This window comes from Hipposideros armiger, unplaced genomic scaffold (genome assembly GCF_001890085.2).
Source record: "Hipposideros armiger isolate ML-2016 unplaced genomic scaffold, ASM189008v1 scaffold_3, whole genome shotgun sequence".
Taxonomy (NCBI): Eukaryota; Metazoa; Chordata; class Mammalia; order Chiroptera; family Hipposideridae; genus Hipposideros; species Hipposideros armiger.
In genome coordinates this window covers 1,839,265-1,856,232 of record NW_017731353.1, presented here as the reverse complement: position 1 = coordinate 1,856,232, position 16,968 = coordinate 1,839,265, and the positions used below count along the sequence as shown (strand labels likewise).

At 44.5% G+C, this 16,968-nt stretch overlaps 1 protein-coding gene across 4 annotated transcripts in view; it reads right to left on the bottom strand.

Moving 5' to 3' along the window:
• The window catches only part of GARNL3 (GTPase activating Rap/RanGAP domain like 3), a 132,130-nt gene that overhangs the window by 48,500 nt on the left and 66,662 nt on the right, over positions 1–16,968 (bottom strand). For all 4 annotated transcript variants that reach the window (XM_019636485.1, XM_019636476.1, XM_019636502.1 and 1 more), the window contains 3 exons: positions 6,108–6,207; positions 4,439–4,557; positions 503–567 (listed from right to left, as the gene is read on the bottom strand). In XM_019636485.1, the coding sequence (XP_019492030.1) occupies positions 503–567; positions 4,439–4,557; positions 6,108–6,207 (284 nt within the window). The remainder of the gene's footprint in view (positions 1–502; positions 568–4,438; positions 4,558–6,107; positions 6,208–16,968) is intronic.

Here is a 16,968-nt window from a genome sequence, read left to right as displayed (position 1 = left end):
TGAAGAACAACAACTTGGCTGGTCCCCTTCCCCAATTCCCCAACACTGTTCCCCTCCCCCAATTCCCCAATAAAATCTTAAAAAAAAAATAGAGCAGAAACATGAAAGGAAAAACATTTCCTGGTTTTCTTTACAAAAACAAAGTATCTGCATGGATGCAAGAAAAAAGCAGCAGAAAGCTAACACAGGGCGGAGATGCTTAAGAGCGATGCTCGGAGCCCGCCAGACCTGGACTCGGGCCTCGGGTCCAGCACACACCAGTTGTGTGATCCTGGCTTTCTCCCTGAGCCTCTATTTCCTCACCTATAAAATGGGGATAACAACGGTACCTGCATTTTAAGGTTGCTGTGAATATTACAAGAACTAATGCATGTCCAGTGCTTAGCAAAATGTCTGGTATGTAGCCAAGGCTCAAGGAAATAGAAAGCTAACAGAGTGATCACAGGAAAAAAAAAAACGTACAAAGTCTCCTTGTTTTGGGTTTCTAGTTTTCTGTACTCACCTTAAGATGGACTTCACAGAGAGAGTTTTGGTGGGGCTGTAGGGAAGGCATATTTTCTGGGTACCCTGGAAAGTCAAAACACCCAATCAGTGAGAAGTTTGGCAATTTCCATCTCTGAAAGAGCCTTACCTGGCCATTTAAAAGAAACCCACATCCAGTCTTTCTCATTTTTCTTCAAGGGGCATGTGTATAAATAAACACATTCTATGTTAGAGAAAAAAAAACCTGGCTCAGTCTTGACAGCATCTTCCACTATCCCCCAACCCCAGCAGTACAGTACGTACTCTTCAACGTACCCACTGACAGGTCCTCAGCATCTCAGGTGTTGTGGAGAGCAGGCAAGCTATCTGAACCAGATGAGAGAGAGGGCTGGTTCTCTGAGCCAAGGGTCAGAGAAGCCTTGGAGATCGTAAGAACAATCTCCAAAGGTTCAAGGTGACCCAAATGTGATGGCTCCAACTCCAAGACTTTGAACTAGAAATCACCCGAAACTTTCAGAGAGGTTTGCATAATGTGTATGTCGATATTTGTCTGTGTTTACTTATTTAAAGTCTGTTTCCTCCTCTCTAATGTGTGCCCACTTTGACTAACTTGTAGAAAGTACTCAGTAAGTCTTGGTTGAATGGAAAGGAATGAATGAAGGATTGTCTGAATGGTTCAGTCCCACGTCCAAGCCACCCAGATACAGATGAAAGCTAGTCTCCTTATAATCTCCACAAAAGAGATGATGCAGACTTATAATCCACAAAGGATTTACATGACCTGGTTAGCAAAAGGGATTATGAGATAGTGCACATTTAAAACTTGCTAACTTTGACTAATAAATTGGCAGCACAAACAGCTAGAGAACGGTGAGGGCATTTCTTGCAGGAAATGGGCAACGAAGTCAATATGACTTTCCTCCTGTTTTGGGGACACATCTGCCAAGTCATCTGTCTAAGCCCGGAAGAGTGGCCGAGGGGTGGAGCTCAGCCTTCCAAGCTCACGCTCTTTCGGTGAACTTCCACAGCCACGTCGCTGGAGGACCTGGTAACCTCATTGCCACTCCAGGAGTTGCCTTAGACAGAGCCCTTCTTACAGGTTCTCTACAGCCAATGAAATTTAGGTTCAGCCTTTGTGTGTGTGCGTAGCTTGTGTTACAGAGATTTAAAAAAATGTCCAAATATAGAGGAGTATTATGATAGGAATATGCATTTTCAAATTCCACACAACCCGCTCCTTGAAACCTGAGTGACTTCGGTGGCCTTGCTTTCTCCCCCGCTCCAGCTCACCTCACAGGGCGGTCACCTGTGTGGGATGCCACCTGATGAGAAGTGGCTCTTGCATCTGACCTTGCTCAGCCCCTCCCCGCCCACCTTTTCTTTTCACTGAACATTCAGACAGTTTTAAAGAGAAGCCAAGGGCAACAGCAGGGGAGATGTACGGAACAGAGAGAGGCCGCGCCCCGCCTGGGTGACAGTGACATCCTCAGGAGCTGCCCACGTGGACGTGAAGCCCGAGCTTGTGGGGTTGTTGGTTTGCATTTTTCTTCTCCACAACCCAGTAAAGCTCTTCCTCCCCCTTTCTAGAGTTGCTCTCCAATAAAAAAGCACCTTGTAGTTCGATGCTTTCCAGTGGAACCAACAAATTCAGAGGAACAGTCAGGTCCATGTGCAAATCAGGCAGCACGAAGCGAGCACAGCAAGGACAGAGAGGTCCACGTCGAACATCACCCCACATAGGCAGCCTGGGGGGGCTGTGGTGCGCATGTGTGCACGTGCGTGTGTGCACGAACGGATGTCCAGAAGGATGCTGCAGTGACGATCTCTGAGTAGTTGGATTTTGATCCGCTCCTTTTTTATTTGCTGTATGGTCTTGATGGAATTTTTACAAGTATGAATTTTTTTTTTTAGCAGAAGCCTTTTCTTTGTGTTTATAAGAAACACAGCAGAGATAGCCAGGACTGTTTAAAGCAGGGTTTATACATTTGGCTATTTCTCCAACTGTTTTGTAAGAGAACGTGAGCTCACGGTGGGGTGAGGGGTGCTGAGCCGCCTACTTCTTTGGACTCCCACAGCCTCTGGCAGCTGGTTTTGGGCCGACGGGGGCTTAAGAACTGACCCCTTATGCCAACCCTGATTTTTCAGCTCCTCATTGCCCTTCAGCTACGCCCATATGTAGTTGGCAGCAAACGTTTACCCTGCCCTGGCACATAATTTAGAACCGAGGTAAGAGGGCTGCATGAAGGCACTAGCACCTCTCAACAGAGGATGAACAGTCATTGAGCCCAGCCCTGGGCTGCTGCCTTCACGTGGCCCTGGGATCTAAATCCCGCCTCCTGACTTCTCTAAGACCAGCCAAGAGTGACCCCCCAGGGTACCCTTGTTTGCCTTGCATCTGTTGTTCCTTCTGTCTGGAATGCTCCTCCCCCCTAACTCCACCCCCACTCCGTACATGGCTGGTTCTCTTTCATCCCTCAGGTCTCTTTAAATGTCCTCTTCTCAGAAAGCTTTCCCTGAACCGTCTTATCGAAAGCCGGTCTCTGGTATCATTCTGTGTCTTTGTTTCCTTCAAAGTGCTTATTACAATTTGCAATGCAATAGAGACAATATCTTTGGAAATCAAAATAACCAAAAATGTCCCCCTACATTTGCTCCACTCTTTCTTCCCTAGTACCTGGCAACGTCCCAGGCGAGGAGGTGGAGTGACTGTTACTTCCTGAGGGAGGAAGATATAACATTAAGGGGATCTATTCCAGAAAGGTGGCAGAAGTATAAACCTACTGCCTCCACCCCCGCCTTGGTGGAAGGAAGGAAGGTAGGAAAGCGAAGGGGTTAGGTGCCAGGGTGCTTGGTTCCCCCATTCTGACGGCAGCCCTGGAAGGGAGTGGGGAGGGTGCTGCAATTATATTAAGGTAAGACCTGGAGGGCCCTAAGAATATCTGGACTGGAGGGTCACTTCCCAGGCGTGGCCTTCCATAGGGATCTATATCCAGGTAGAACTTGTTTCAACACAGTGAGGGGCAGCAACTCAGTAGCTTCAAGGGTGGATGGTCAACAAGATTAGAGACATGAGCCTGAGGCACTGCTCCTGCCTCCCGCCATCCAGGGGACACACACCAGTGAGGATGTAGGGCTTGTAAGCGGCTCGGCAACGGGCAGAGACCTGGGATCGAGTCAGAGTTCACAATATGCAGTGACTTTGCAACAAGGGGCCAATGGCTGGGACTACAGAGTTCAGGGGCCAGCGCTTTCCAATGACCCCAAAAGCCAGGGGGACCATCTCAGAGGTTGCTAGTTGAGATCAGAGTAGTCACTTCACAACAGAAACCAGAAGGAATCCAGAGGGCCCCACGTGGATCCCAGGTCCTCTTCTCCGGCCACCATGAGGTCTCATAAACCCTCTCCCCAGGCACCCCAAGTATCAACTTCAAGAGAAGCAGGGGGAGGGGAAAGAAATCGGAAAGGCTGATTATTTGTCCAAAAGAGAGTCATCCAAATAAAATATTTAAACCGGAAGAGACTGGAACACTGTAATTAGCAAACATTAAGAAAAAGGGGGGTGGGGTGGGGGGAGAAAACAGCCTTCCTGGTGCAGAAGATAAGAAGCTTTGGACAAAGGCAGTATCCCTTCTCAACAGGTGAATAATGAGAAAAGACTGTCATGCATGGAAAAACGGGCGTGGAAAAACGGGCACCCAGTGCTCCAACGTTCTCTTCTAAAACGGATGCAGAAACTTTGCTTCAGGAACAGCTATGCTGATGGCAAGACTGACCCAACTGCAAGACATCATTCACGGGTAAGACCTAACTCTTCATTACATCAGGTTGTTAGCTTAAACATGCTTAAAAAAAGCAAACCACTTCTGACACATTACATGGAAGCTTGACTGAATAGGGACAGCACAGCACATGGGTTAAGTGGTGATGACACTTGAGATGCAAGCCAGTCACTTACTGTTTTCCTCCAAAGAATTGCACGATATTGAGGGACACGCTGATTGTTTTGGTCAGAAAGGGTCACAGACAAGAAGAAGGGGCTCTTCTCTGCATCGTTTCCAATGTAATTCTGATGGACTGGAAGAGAAACAGGTTTAGAACAGTGAAGACCCAAATGGCTCTTCCAGTCCTGGTGGTACGGGCACTTCAGGAGGTCTCCAGCCCTTCCCATGCGATCAGGGAACAGGAATGCCAAACCCAGCTCAGGACAGAGCCTGGTCACTCCACACGAAGCATGCACTCCCATTCCCCTTGCCAGTGGTTGGTTCAGGAATGAACATGTGACCCGATTCTGGCCAATGAGACAAGAGGAAAAATGTGTCAAGGGGTTTCGGGGAAAGGCTTCTTCACTCTGGAAAATAGCCTTCTCTGAGCTCCGGACAGGGGTGTCTAGAAGTGACGCCTGGAATCGCTGCATCCTCCTTGTGACCCTGAGGGGGACCAGCCTTGATGACATCACAGAACCCACCAACCCCAGAGCCTGCCCTCCCTCTGGGTTTCTTGCTACACCCCTTATTGTTTAAGCTGGTTCAGGAAGCTAAAGGCATCCAAACTGATGGCGCCATTTTCTTTAAAGCCATCACTGCTCCAGGCTCTATGTTTTCAAGCATTTGGGAAGATGACAGTTTTCCCACTGATTTCTCTCTTTGTAAAGAAATATGCATTGCTATGTAAGTGGAATAACAGTACAGTATCAGATTTTTTGAAAGATACCATTTGGTGTCTTTCATAGCTTTCTACAAACAAATATATCAGCCTGATAAGAAGTTTATCTAGCTCATTTCTAATCCTGTAATAATGATTATGCTTCCTTACCTTCCGTCGTTAACCACACTCCTGCTTTCTACCTTTCCACGTATGCTCACCTGAGCCTTGTACGTCGCTACTAATGCCTGAGTTCTTACTATGTTGTCAGGCATCAGGTTTAGTTTTTCCCCTGCATATCTCATTGAAATGTCTGTCCAAACTACGAGTTGTGTGATAGTAATACCCCCTACTTTACAGATAACGGAATTAGGTCTCAGAGAAGTGGAGAGTAACTGGTGTAAGGTCCTATGGTTAATAATGACGGGACCGGGATTCAACCCCATTCTACAGTCTCCATGAAGGCCAGGATCGTGACTGCCTCTGCCTGTGCATACTGCCAGGCGCATAGTAGGTGAGAAATAAATACCTGTCACCAGAGCCTACAGTAAAATGCCTTAGGTTCTGTCTCGGCCCTGGAGCTCAGGGAACCATCTCTTTCCCTTATTGCCCAGAACTAAGTGTTCAAAACCCACTATAGACAGGGTACTTGCTTTGTTAAGTCTAAAGCTGTTTTTCACCCTGCAAATTCTTCTTATGTCTCAAATCACTCATTCAGGTTATCTAATCTCTTTTAACTCCCCAGGGATAAAAACAACTGCCCCCCCCCAAAAAAGAAAAATTACAAGAAAAACTCCTAGCGCTGAGACTCTGAATCGAATCTTCACATCTACAAAGCTTACTGCCGACCTTGAAGTGACATGCCCTGCCATCAGTGTCCCTACACTGGTTACTGTCACACAGACAGCGTGCCAGAAATTACATGAACACTAACTTTTGTTTTGAATATCCTTCCTTCCCGACCACCAGAATGGCGTAATTACCTTGTCCTAAAAAATACTTGAAGTACCATCTGGTGTGGTATTCTGGGTTCTCTAAGTGCACATCTGTTCTTCGCCACGTACCTGGCAGGGCAGTTGCGTTCTGTAATGGAACAAAATTATGCCATTAAGAGGCTTATTTAGGAAGTAAACAAGAAGCTGACAATGAACCAGAGGCCAAAGAAAAGTCATTGTTAAAAGCGTACAAACAGGGCTGTAACCACACGTTGTCATTAGAAAACATACCTGGTCTAAATCGCCATCATAGAAACTTTCTGGAGGTTGTTGGGGATGTGGGAAAAAGAACCAAGTGAACCAGTGAATTCAGCTATTTCTTTTTTCTTTTTTTAATTAAAGTTTATTGGGGTGACAATGGTTAGTAAAGTTACATAGGTTTCAGGTGTACAATTCTGTAATACATCATCTATATATCACATTGTGTGTTCACCACCCAGAGTCAGTTCTCCTTCCATCACCATATATTTGATCCCTTTTACCCTCATCTACTACCCCCTCCCCCCTTACCCTCTGGTAACCACTAAACTACTGTCTGTGTCTACGAGTTTTTGTTTCTTTGTTTGTCTTGTTCCTTTGTTGTTTTCAGTTTTATATACCACATATCAGTAAAATCATATGGTTCTCAACTTTTTCGGTGTGACTTATTTCGCTTAGCATGATAATCTCAGGATCCATCCATGTTGTTGCAAAAGGCACTATTTCATCTTTTCTTATGGCAGAGTAGTATGCCATATGCGACAAACCCTCAGCTAATATCATAATTAACAGTAAAAAACTGAAGCCCTTCGCTCTATGTTCAGGAACACGACAGGGCTGTCCCCTATCACTTCTGCTTTTCAGCATAGTATTGGAAGTCCTAGCCAGAGCAATCAGGCAAGAGAAAAGGAATACAAGGCATCCGAATTGGGAATGAAGACGTTAAATTGTCACTTTTTGCAGATGACATGATGCTACATATAGAAACCCCTAAAGACTCCATGGAATTCAGCTATTTCTAACTTGAGTTTCAAGTTTCTCTCCTTTCTGGCCGGAAGCTTCTGCACTATTTAGGAGCTGGTGTCCCCTAGAGGCACGCCCTTCCGTTTGTTACCCTGTAACAGGCACATTTCACCTGCAACGCATCTCTCCGCAGTATCTTACAGTTCATATTCTTTGTAGAAGTTTAAAAATTTGTCATAAAAAGTCAATGTGGAAATTATAAACACAGTGAATAATCTGAATCCTCTATCCAAAGATAATCGTTATAAACGATTTGGTATGGTTTCCTCTAAATTTTTCCCTACATGTACATACATTACATATTTTTCTTACCAAAATAAAATCCTAATGAATATACAGTTTGAAAGTCCATCGACTCCCACATTGTGCCATGTGTATAAAGCAGGCTTCTGGAACATACTTCTCTGACTCTCACATGACTTACTAGATGTCTGTGGACAGTTTCCTTTACAATGTTGAAGAAGTTCCCTTCCATTCAGAATTTACAAAGAGGCTTTTCTTAGGAATTAATATTGAATTTTTCTGAAAACTTTTGGGGGCAACTATTGAGGTTATAGGTTAAATGGGGGAAAAGCTCAGTAATGTAACGAATTATACCACTAGCTCTCCTGACGCTGAATGGTTCTTAGATTTCTGGAATACACCCTACTAGATAGAGGTCATGGAATATAGGATTCTTTTGAAAAACAGCTGGATTCAAAGCAATGATTGACGTATCATGTTTGTTAGTGAGATGGAGCTTTGGGTTTCTTTCCTGCATGTATTTCTGTCATTCTTTCAGGGTTATGTTACTTTACAAAGTGAACTGGGATGCTTTCCGTCTTTCTCATGGCTTTGAAACACCGACATTCACTGAGTGAGCTCTCAGGGCACTTTAGCTCTCGGGTATCTCCACCAACTGCATGACACAGACTACAGAGAATATACACAGTGGAGGTGAAACTGAAATCAGTTCCAATTTCAGAGATCTGTTTTCTTTTTAAAAATCTTCACCATTATATCATCTTCAGTGTCCTTTTTTATGTTCTGCCTTTTAAAAAAATCTATCAAGAAGTGAAAAAGTAGGTTAGTTTCTTAGTATTTTGGTGCTTTTATTAAATTTTCTTGATTTTTAAAAAATCAGCTAATATATATATATATATATGCATTATACATATATAATTTTTATTTGGCAACAATTTGAAACTTACACAAAAGTTGCAAGAATAGGAAGAGTGAAAGGTATGTCCTTTGCCAGATACACCGACTGGTAACATTTTATCCCATTTATTCATTTGTTCACTCCCCTGTCTCTTTTTCTCTCTCTCTTTGCATACACACACACACACACACACACACACACACACACAATTTTTTCTCAATCATTTCAGACTGAGTTGCATTAACAACAGCCCTTCATTCCTACATACTCAGTGTGTATTTCCCAAGAGGAGGGGTATCTTCTTCCATGACCACAATATGGCTTTATCAACTGTTATAAATTCAACCCTGACACAATACTTTAATTTACCATCTGTATTCCGATCTTGTCAAAGGACTCGACAATGTCATTTAAGCATTTCCCCCTTCAGTGCAGGACTATTTAGTGCCATGTCTCTTTAGACTCCCCTGGAACATTGCCACAGACTTTCTTTGTCTTTTATCCCACTGGCATTTGTGAAGAACGCAGCATACACACACCCTTTTTAAAAGTCAAGCAGGCCTCATTTTGGGTTTGTCTGATGTTTCGCCATGATCAGCTGCAGGTTATGCGCATCTGGTCGGAATACTACGTGTAAGTGATGCTGCCCTCCTCAGCCTGTTCCTCAGTGGCGATGCTAATGTTGACTACCTGCTCAAGATGCTGCCTCTTAGCTTTGATCTTTTGGTGGGACTCAGAAAGAGCATATAATTGGATTCTGTTCCTTGTAGATTTTTCGGATGGTGCGCTATCAACAGCTATTCATTTTATAACCAGAAACTACGGGTGGTACTTCTGGTCCACAATTCTTTCCATTACGTCACCACGCAGCACGCCATTACAGCATAACCCTGGGGCCCACCAGCCAGCCTTAGGCATCAGCTGACCAGACACAGGTCAGGTCCAGATGAGGCAGCTGGGCTTATAGTCAGACCCACAGTGGGTGGCGTCATGGTCCCAAGGCCCTGGATCCTGGAAAGCACCAGCAGAGCCTGGAGGGGGGATGCTTAAGACAGCAGGACAGTTAAGCCTCTCGATCTTCCAACACTTGCACGGCTTTCTTTCAGGTAGTAACCCACATCTTAGCTTAGTGCTTCTAAATTTGTTCAAATGTGCACCCTCGGGCCCCTACTAGACCTTCTCCTCAGGATCTCTGTGGCTAGGGGCCTAGAATCTGTATTTTAATACACATCCCAGGTGATTCCGATGAACACTGAACTTTGAGAATCAGTGCTCTATACAGGGGTTCTAGAGGAATCCAAGCTGGGCATGAACTTGTATGGGTGGGAAAAAAAAGTCTTTATTTTCCCTAACTTCTAACTAAAATTTAGTATTTCATTCAACTATGAATATATGTAAAAAAACTTCAGTAGAACAAACAGCCCTGATAATCATGTCACCAAAAAAAAAAATCACAGACATTTTCAGAACTCATCCTAGTGACTGCAGATAGCTTGAAATATTGTTTACAATCTTCACTGTCCAAAATTACAATAGTTATGAGACCTGCTGCTGGATTTGTTATTTAATGTATTAAAAAACCATGTATATTATGGCATCATTTATTGGGTTTAAAAAATTGTTTTGATAATTATTTCAATACAACGGTTTTCCTTTGTAATCCTGGGTATTTTGTCTCATGCATTTAAAAACATTATCCTGAGAAAGGTTCCAGAGGCTTCATAGACAGCCAAGGGGGGCCGAAGGCATAGAAAATGACCCCACACTCTAGACCTCGCGGTGCTGTGTCCCCTCCCGGAGGTCTGCACACTGCCAGCTGCAGAGTGGAGTCACACAGGAGGACCAAGCACAGCCTGGCAGCTCTGAGGGAGAGATGGCACCCTGGCCAGTGACATGCCCATAACTCTACCTGGCACAAATTGTGTTAGGAGTGCTTTTTGTAATGATCCAAAAATCACCTATTTAACTTCTATCTTCACTGAATATTCAGCTAAACTAGAGGGGGGTGGGGAACCCAACACCAAAAAGTTGTGAGTCTCGCAGAGCAAGACACTTTCTGTTCCTTGTTAAAAGCACTTATGATGAGGTGTAAAGATGAGAATATACACAGGAACCAACAAAAGAAATGGAAACTAAGAAAAAAAAAAGAAAAAAAGAAAAAAAAAAGACCCTCTTCCCAGGATCCCAGAAGAATGACTCTGAAAATGAGTTCCAATTTCTGATGACATGTAATAAAAGTACAGTAAAAGGCACAAACCTTCAGTGTACAGTGTAGGGGAGGAAAAATAATTTTCCTTCTACTCTTCTAGGTTCTTCTGGCTGAAGAACTAATTATCAAGCATGAGACAGATTAACAGGAGAAAATAACCCAATTTAGTACGTTTGTATATATGGGGTTCTGTGAGAATGTGACCTGAGGACAAATTGGGCAATTGAGGCTTATATGCCATTTTGAGCTAAGGAGAAGGGGGTAGTGACGTGGACTTCAAGCGGAAGGTGGTAAGAAAGAGCAAACATTTGGTAGGCAAGTTCTTACTGGCCCCCCAGAACCAGTGGGGCCCAGAGGGGAGTCTAACATACTGTGCAGGTGCCTCCATCTGCCACACTTAGCTCATATTATGCGAAGGTGGTCTCCCTTCCCGGAGCAGCTTTTCCTAAAGGAAGTCCTTTAGACAGGTGAGTGGGCGATAAAAGGCTCTTCTTGAGTCTTTTATTTCCTTAAAAATAATCAGCTTAAAATAATCAATATCCCCCCAAAAGGCATACTTTGGGGTGGCAAAACTCTGTTTCCCCTAAACAGCTAAATAATTTTTAAAATATGTATACATGCTTATAACCATGATCTGGATCAAGAGAGCAAACATTTGTGGCGCCCCGGAAGGCTCCTCCATTCATTTTCGCCGTCAAGACCCGACCACAGGCCAAAAGGCGCTCATTATCCTGACTTCTATCACTAAGGATTCGTTTTATCCGTTCTTGAACTTCAGAGAATGAAGTCACATGGTGTGTATTCTTTTGAGCCAGGCTTTTTGTCCTTCAACATCACGTCGTTGACATTCACCCACGTTACTGGTGTAGTAGGAGTTCGCTCTTTCCCATGACCACGTAGCGGTCCACAGGATGGGCACCACCATTCACGGATTCACTCTTCAGTGGGTGGACATGTGGACTGATTCCAGTTTGGGGTTGTTAAGAATAAAGCCAACTCTGACCACTCTCGTGCCTGTCTTTTGGGGGACATAAGCGCTCATTTCTGTTGGGTGTACGTCCTGGGACGCAGGATGCAGACGTTCAGTTTCAGCAGATACTGCCCACAGTTCTCCAAAGGGGACGCGCATTTGACACTCAGCAATGATAAAGAAACATTCTAGTGGCTCCACATCCTCTGACCAGCTCTTAGCATCCCAGCCCTTTTATTTGAGCGGTTCTGCAGTGGGGGTGGTCATACCTAATTGTGGTAATTTTGCACTGAGTCCTAACTGTTCTAAATATGACCTGTTCTACAGAGGATTCCAGGGACACAGAGAGTTTGTCAGCAGCCCTTCAAGGTGACAGTGACACAGGGACACATCATTTGACTTCAACAAGAAAGTTAGGGGGAAATATTCTGAGGAGCGTATTTTCCAGTCAACTCAAGTTCCCCATTGCAGGCACCCACATTATTTTCTGCCCTTTCAGATCATCATTCGCTGCGAGGTGTTATGGAGAGCAACGGACCTTAATTCTTCTGTGCTGCAGACACGCCTGGATGTGCCTGGAGTGTTGGAGTCCTGAGAATAGGAAAGCTGGAGCCATTTCTCCCTAGATTCCAAAGCCCACAAAGGCTCTGAGCTGCCCTCACTGTCTTTTGTACCCCATTTATACTTGAGGGGTGTGAAGAAAGAAGACTGAATCTGGCCAAGATATTTTGAATTGAGTCAAAATCCATATATAACACCCTCATTTTGTCTGAATGTTCTCTAATATTTGAATTTAAGGAGGGAACCCACACAACACAGCACTCAGACCACAAACGAGACCCCGTTTCCTATAACGCCTGGGATTTTTCAGTCTTTTCTAGAGTGGCTTCGGTGAATGAGAAAATGCATTTCAACTGACCTTACTTCAGTCTCTAGGTTAAATTGCTGAGAGAACACTGCAGTAAAGAATATGGTGTTTTTTTTAAAAAAAAAAAAAACTACAAAAGGTTTGTATTGCAGATATAAATACAAGCTGGTTGGAAAAAAAGTGAAATCACACAAAAATTAAAATTCTTTTCTCTCGCCTGTCCTCCATGCCCCAATCCTCTTCCTTTCCCTACAATAACCATGCTACTGAGTTGGTCTGGATAGTTCCAGATCTTCTTATGCATTTACAAGCATATAAACATATGTATAAACACTGTGTACATAAATGCACCTATAGCATTCACATTCATACACACATAGATGTACACATGTGATTTGTTTTCATAAATGGAACAGTCATATAGATATTATATTGAAGCTTGTATTTTTGCTAAAGAAAATATCTTAGAAATATTTCTAAGTCAGTAGATATAGATCTACCTTGTTCTTTTAAACAACTATACAGATTCCTTTTTTAAAAAAAAATGAAACACTTCAGTTGAGTATAGACGTATACAATGTGAAAACAGCAGAGAAGGACCTAGGAAGGAAAGTTAAGGTCTTCCATCTTCTTTCCTGGATTTCCATTTCCAGTCTCCAGAAGAAATTACTATTAATTCTTAGGTATCCTTTTGGAAATTTTCTTGCATATTGACAAGCATATGTATCTTTTTTGTTGTTCTTGCTGTTTTAAGGAAAATGGGATGATATCATGCAAATCATTCTGGAACTAGCTTTTCTAACACTGTATCTTAAACACTTTTCCATGGTTTTACATCTACCTCATTCCCTCTAAAGCTGCTAAGCATTTCATTGTATAAATGTATCAGGATTTACATAATCATTCCTCTACTGATAGAAATGGAGGTAGTTTCCAGGTAGGGGTGTGTGTGTGTGTGTGTGTGTGTGTGTGTGTGTTTCTATTTTAAGCAATGCTACCATACACATCCTAACAATAGAACTGCTGGCTGAATGGTATACGCATTTTTAATTACTGCTAATTGCCCTTCCAAAAGATTGTACTCATTTACATACCCCCCCAACAGTGCATAAGAGAATCTTTCCCACGCGAGGGAAGATAGATTTGTAAAGAGCTGAAAGATTGCCCCCCTATTTCGCCATATACTAATTGATACATACAAGTGAGCTGTAAGGGAGGTCTCCAGTGGTCCACCCGAGGGTCACACTCATTTTAATTAATAATCGGAATGAGCACACAGATGGCAGGAGAAGCACAGGTAATATAACGCTTCTCAGTGGGTGAGCTAATAGGGCAGATGACAGAATCAAGATGTCAAAAAGGCTCTTGACAATTAGCCATTATGAGGATACACTGATGAGATTAAATCCAGCGTGGACGATGCCAAATCCTAAGCACAGGTACAGATACAAATTGCACAGGTGCAGGAGGGGGAAAGGCTAACTGCTACAAAGCAGGAATCTGTATTCATTTTACCTGTTTTGAAATGGAGGCTTAGAGACGTTGGGTCATAAACTAACTGGTCAGTGGTAGAGCTGAGGTCTGAACCCTGGTTTGTTGGACTCAAAAATTGTCCCCACTACACCATGATGTTGCCTCACAGCAAAATAACAGCACACGTGGAAAAGACTCGGGTCGGGGGAGGTGGCACACTGTGGTTCGTAAGAAGTCATCAGGCTTCATAAAAAGGGGAGGGTGTCTGTGGCAAGGACGGGACAGCCTGCTCTGCTCTGTAGGTGCACGGGGCACACCTGGAACCCTGGGTTCACTTCTGAGCCATCCAGTTTCAAAGCTTCAGTAACGACCTCAGGGAGCAGCCGTGAAGTGATGGTGAGCGGAGGTGAGCCCAGTGAGCCCGGGTCTCAGGAGCAAAGCAGCAGGCGTCCTGGATGCTTGAGGGCCACCATGGTGAAGCGGGCTCAGCCTGACACTACGGGCTACAGAAAACGGAAGTAGGAACTCTGAGTGGAAAATACAGACAGATGAATCCTGTCCAATTAAAAAGAACTTTCTAGCAATTAGAGATGCTAAAACACGAGAGGGATTGTTTTAGGGGTGTGGTAAAATGGGAAGTATATATTTGGTCTTTGTCTCCAGTTCCTGGTGCAGAGCTCCTAAAACCCTTGGAATTTCCTGAGTGATAAGGGTGACAGAAGCATCTTTTATTCTAATGAGGTGACTCTTGGTGGGCCCCTAGGTAGCTTGAGGATGGGGCTGGTCATTGGAAAGACCAAGCTTTGATTAGAACCTTGGAATTTTCAGGCCCACCCTGAAACCTAAGGGGAGAAGGAAGGGGCTGGAGACAGATTTTATCACCAAAGGCCAATGATTTGATCAATCATGTTTATGTGATAAAACCTCCTTAAGGTGCTGGGAGGGTGGTGCACCCAGAGAGGGCATGGAAGCTTCGTGCACCCACCCCTCATTTCTTCCCCTGTGCTTCTCTTTATTTTTGGCCGTTCCTGAATTGTATCCTTTACGATAACTGGGTAATAGCAAGTAAAGTGCTTTCCTGAGTTCTGCGGGCCATTTTAGAAGATTACTGAACCTGAGGAGGAGGGTTGGGGGAACCTCTGACTTCGTAGTCAAGTGGGACGGAAGGATGGGTAACCTGAGGACCTGATACTGGCGACTGGCATCTGAAGTGAGGGCAGTCTGTGGGACTGAGCCCTTGAACCTGTGGAGTCTGGTACTAACTCTGGGTAGTTAGTGTTGGAACTGAATTGAATTGTAGGACACTCTGTCAATGTCAGAATTGGCTGGTGTCAGGAGGGAAACCCATCAAGGAAATAGCATGTCCCCGTCCACTGGAGACACTCAAGCAGGGCCAGACAAGATGACTGTCGGCAAAGCTGTTACAGGGCTTCGTGCCCTGGGTAGGGGACTGGCTAGGTGAACGCTGAGGCAGGAGGAACGGTCCACGGTGACACGCACAGGAACAGAAAGCAAGCATTCAGGAATGTTTATGGCACTCTGAGCTTTCTGTGACACCTCAGCACGTGCTCCTTAAACAGAGTCCAGCCCAATCTGGTGTTAGGAAATTTGGTGGTGAGATGCATGAGGTGGGTACTGCATACTGCTCGTGCATGATAGGGCCACACAGAGTCCTGCTCCAGATTGGAAGTAAAACAGTGGGTCCTTCACCACAAACGGTCTAGGAAGCGCTGCTCTGGGGCCTCGGCCCCACTGTGCCATCCCTGATGAGGCCTCGCCCGACCACCCCATCTAAGCAGGGCTCTTCCTGTTACTTTGCACCATGGTCCCGTCTGTTTCTGCCACAGTAGCTCCAAAACTGGCATCATCCTGTGTATCTGTGTTACTTATTTATCGACTGCTCTCCCTGCCAGTCTGTGAGCCCACGAGGGCAGGGACCTCAGCAGTCTTACTCACCCCTGCATGACCAGTCTGACACTGAGACAGGATCCAGGGAATGTGGGTTGAATGAATGACTTGGCACATTATATGAAAAACGCTCCTGTTAATAACTTAGGTTTTTGGTAATGGTGGGCCAGGTTATTTGACCAACCCTCCCAGTGAAGAAACTCAAAGTACTAGAAAGAGATTGAAAACCATCTCCTTAAAAGCACTGGAATGCTTACCAGATGGTACGAAATTATCAGCCCAAACTGAAAGGTAAGAGGGAGCCCAGAGAGGTAAGTGGGGCAGGGAAGCTCTTAGCTTCAGAATATCTGTCAATCGTGGCAAACAAAGCTTTGGTTCTGGTGACTTCATGGAGCAAGAGGGCAAAGAATAAATCCCCAGGACCCACTGAAGTAGGTCAGTCTCACAGGAGACCCACCCCTCTCCACATTAAGCTGGGACCCAAAGGGCTAGGTATGCAAGGGAAGAGGGACCAGGGGCCAGAAGAGACCCTCTACTCGAAGGTGCCAGGGAGGCTGCCCCGGCACTGACCGGGCTGAGTGGGGGGTGTCTCTGAGGAGCTGTGACCGTAGTCGGCCTCCCTGTACATCTGCAGCTCCATTCGGCATCACCTGGGTGGCTTAAAAGTCCCAAGCTGGGACTTTAGTCTAAAGGTGTCTGGAAAAAGTGAATGCAAATCCTCCCTCCGACTCTGACTCCAATTCCAATATGTGTTTTTTCCCCACACCTCCCAGCAATTTTCCAACACCAGCTGGATGTCCTACCTGAACCACAAACAGCACACAATTAGGCTGCCAAGCACAGAGAAACACAGTACACCATGAACATATGCCAAGGGAAAAAGCAAACGACAGCAGGCAGCCACAACAAACTTCACACACTGGAATTATCAGTCAGAGATGAGAAAACCATTATATGGACTAGGTTTAAAAAAATAAAAGGCAAATTTGACATGTTAAGATGTCAAAAGTAACTATAAAAAGTGACCAGGCAACCTTGGGTTAGCCAATGGTTTCATAGATAAAACACGAAAAACATAGGGAACAAAAGAAAAAATGAATTAGACATCATCAAATTTAAAAACTTTTGTGCTTCAAAGGACACAACCAAGAAAGTGAGAAGACAACCTGCAGAATCGGAGAAAGTTTTTGAAAATCATATATCTGATAATGGTCTAGTATCCATACCGTGTAAAGAACTCTTAAAATTCAATAATAAAAGGAAAAATACCCAATAGTG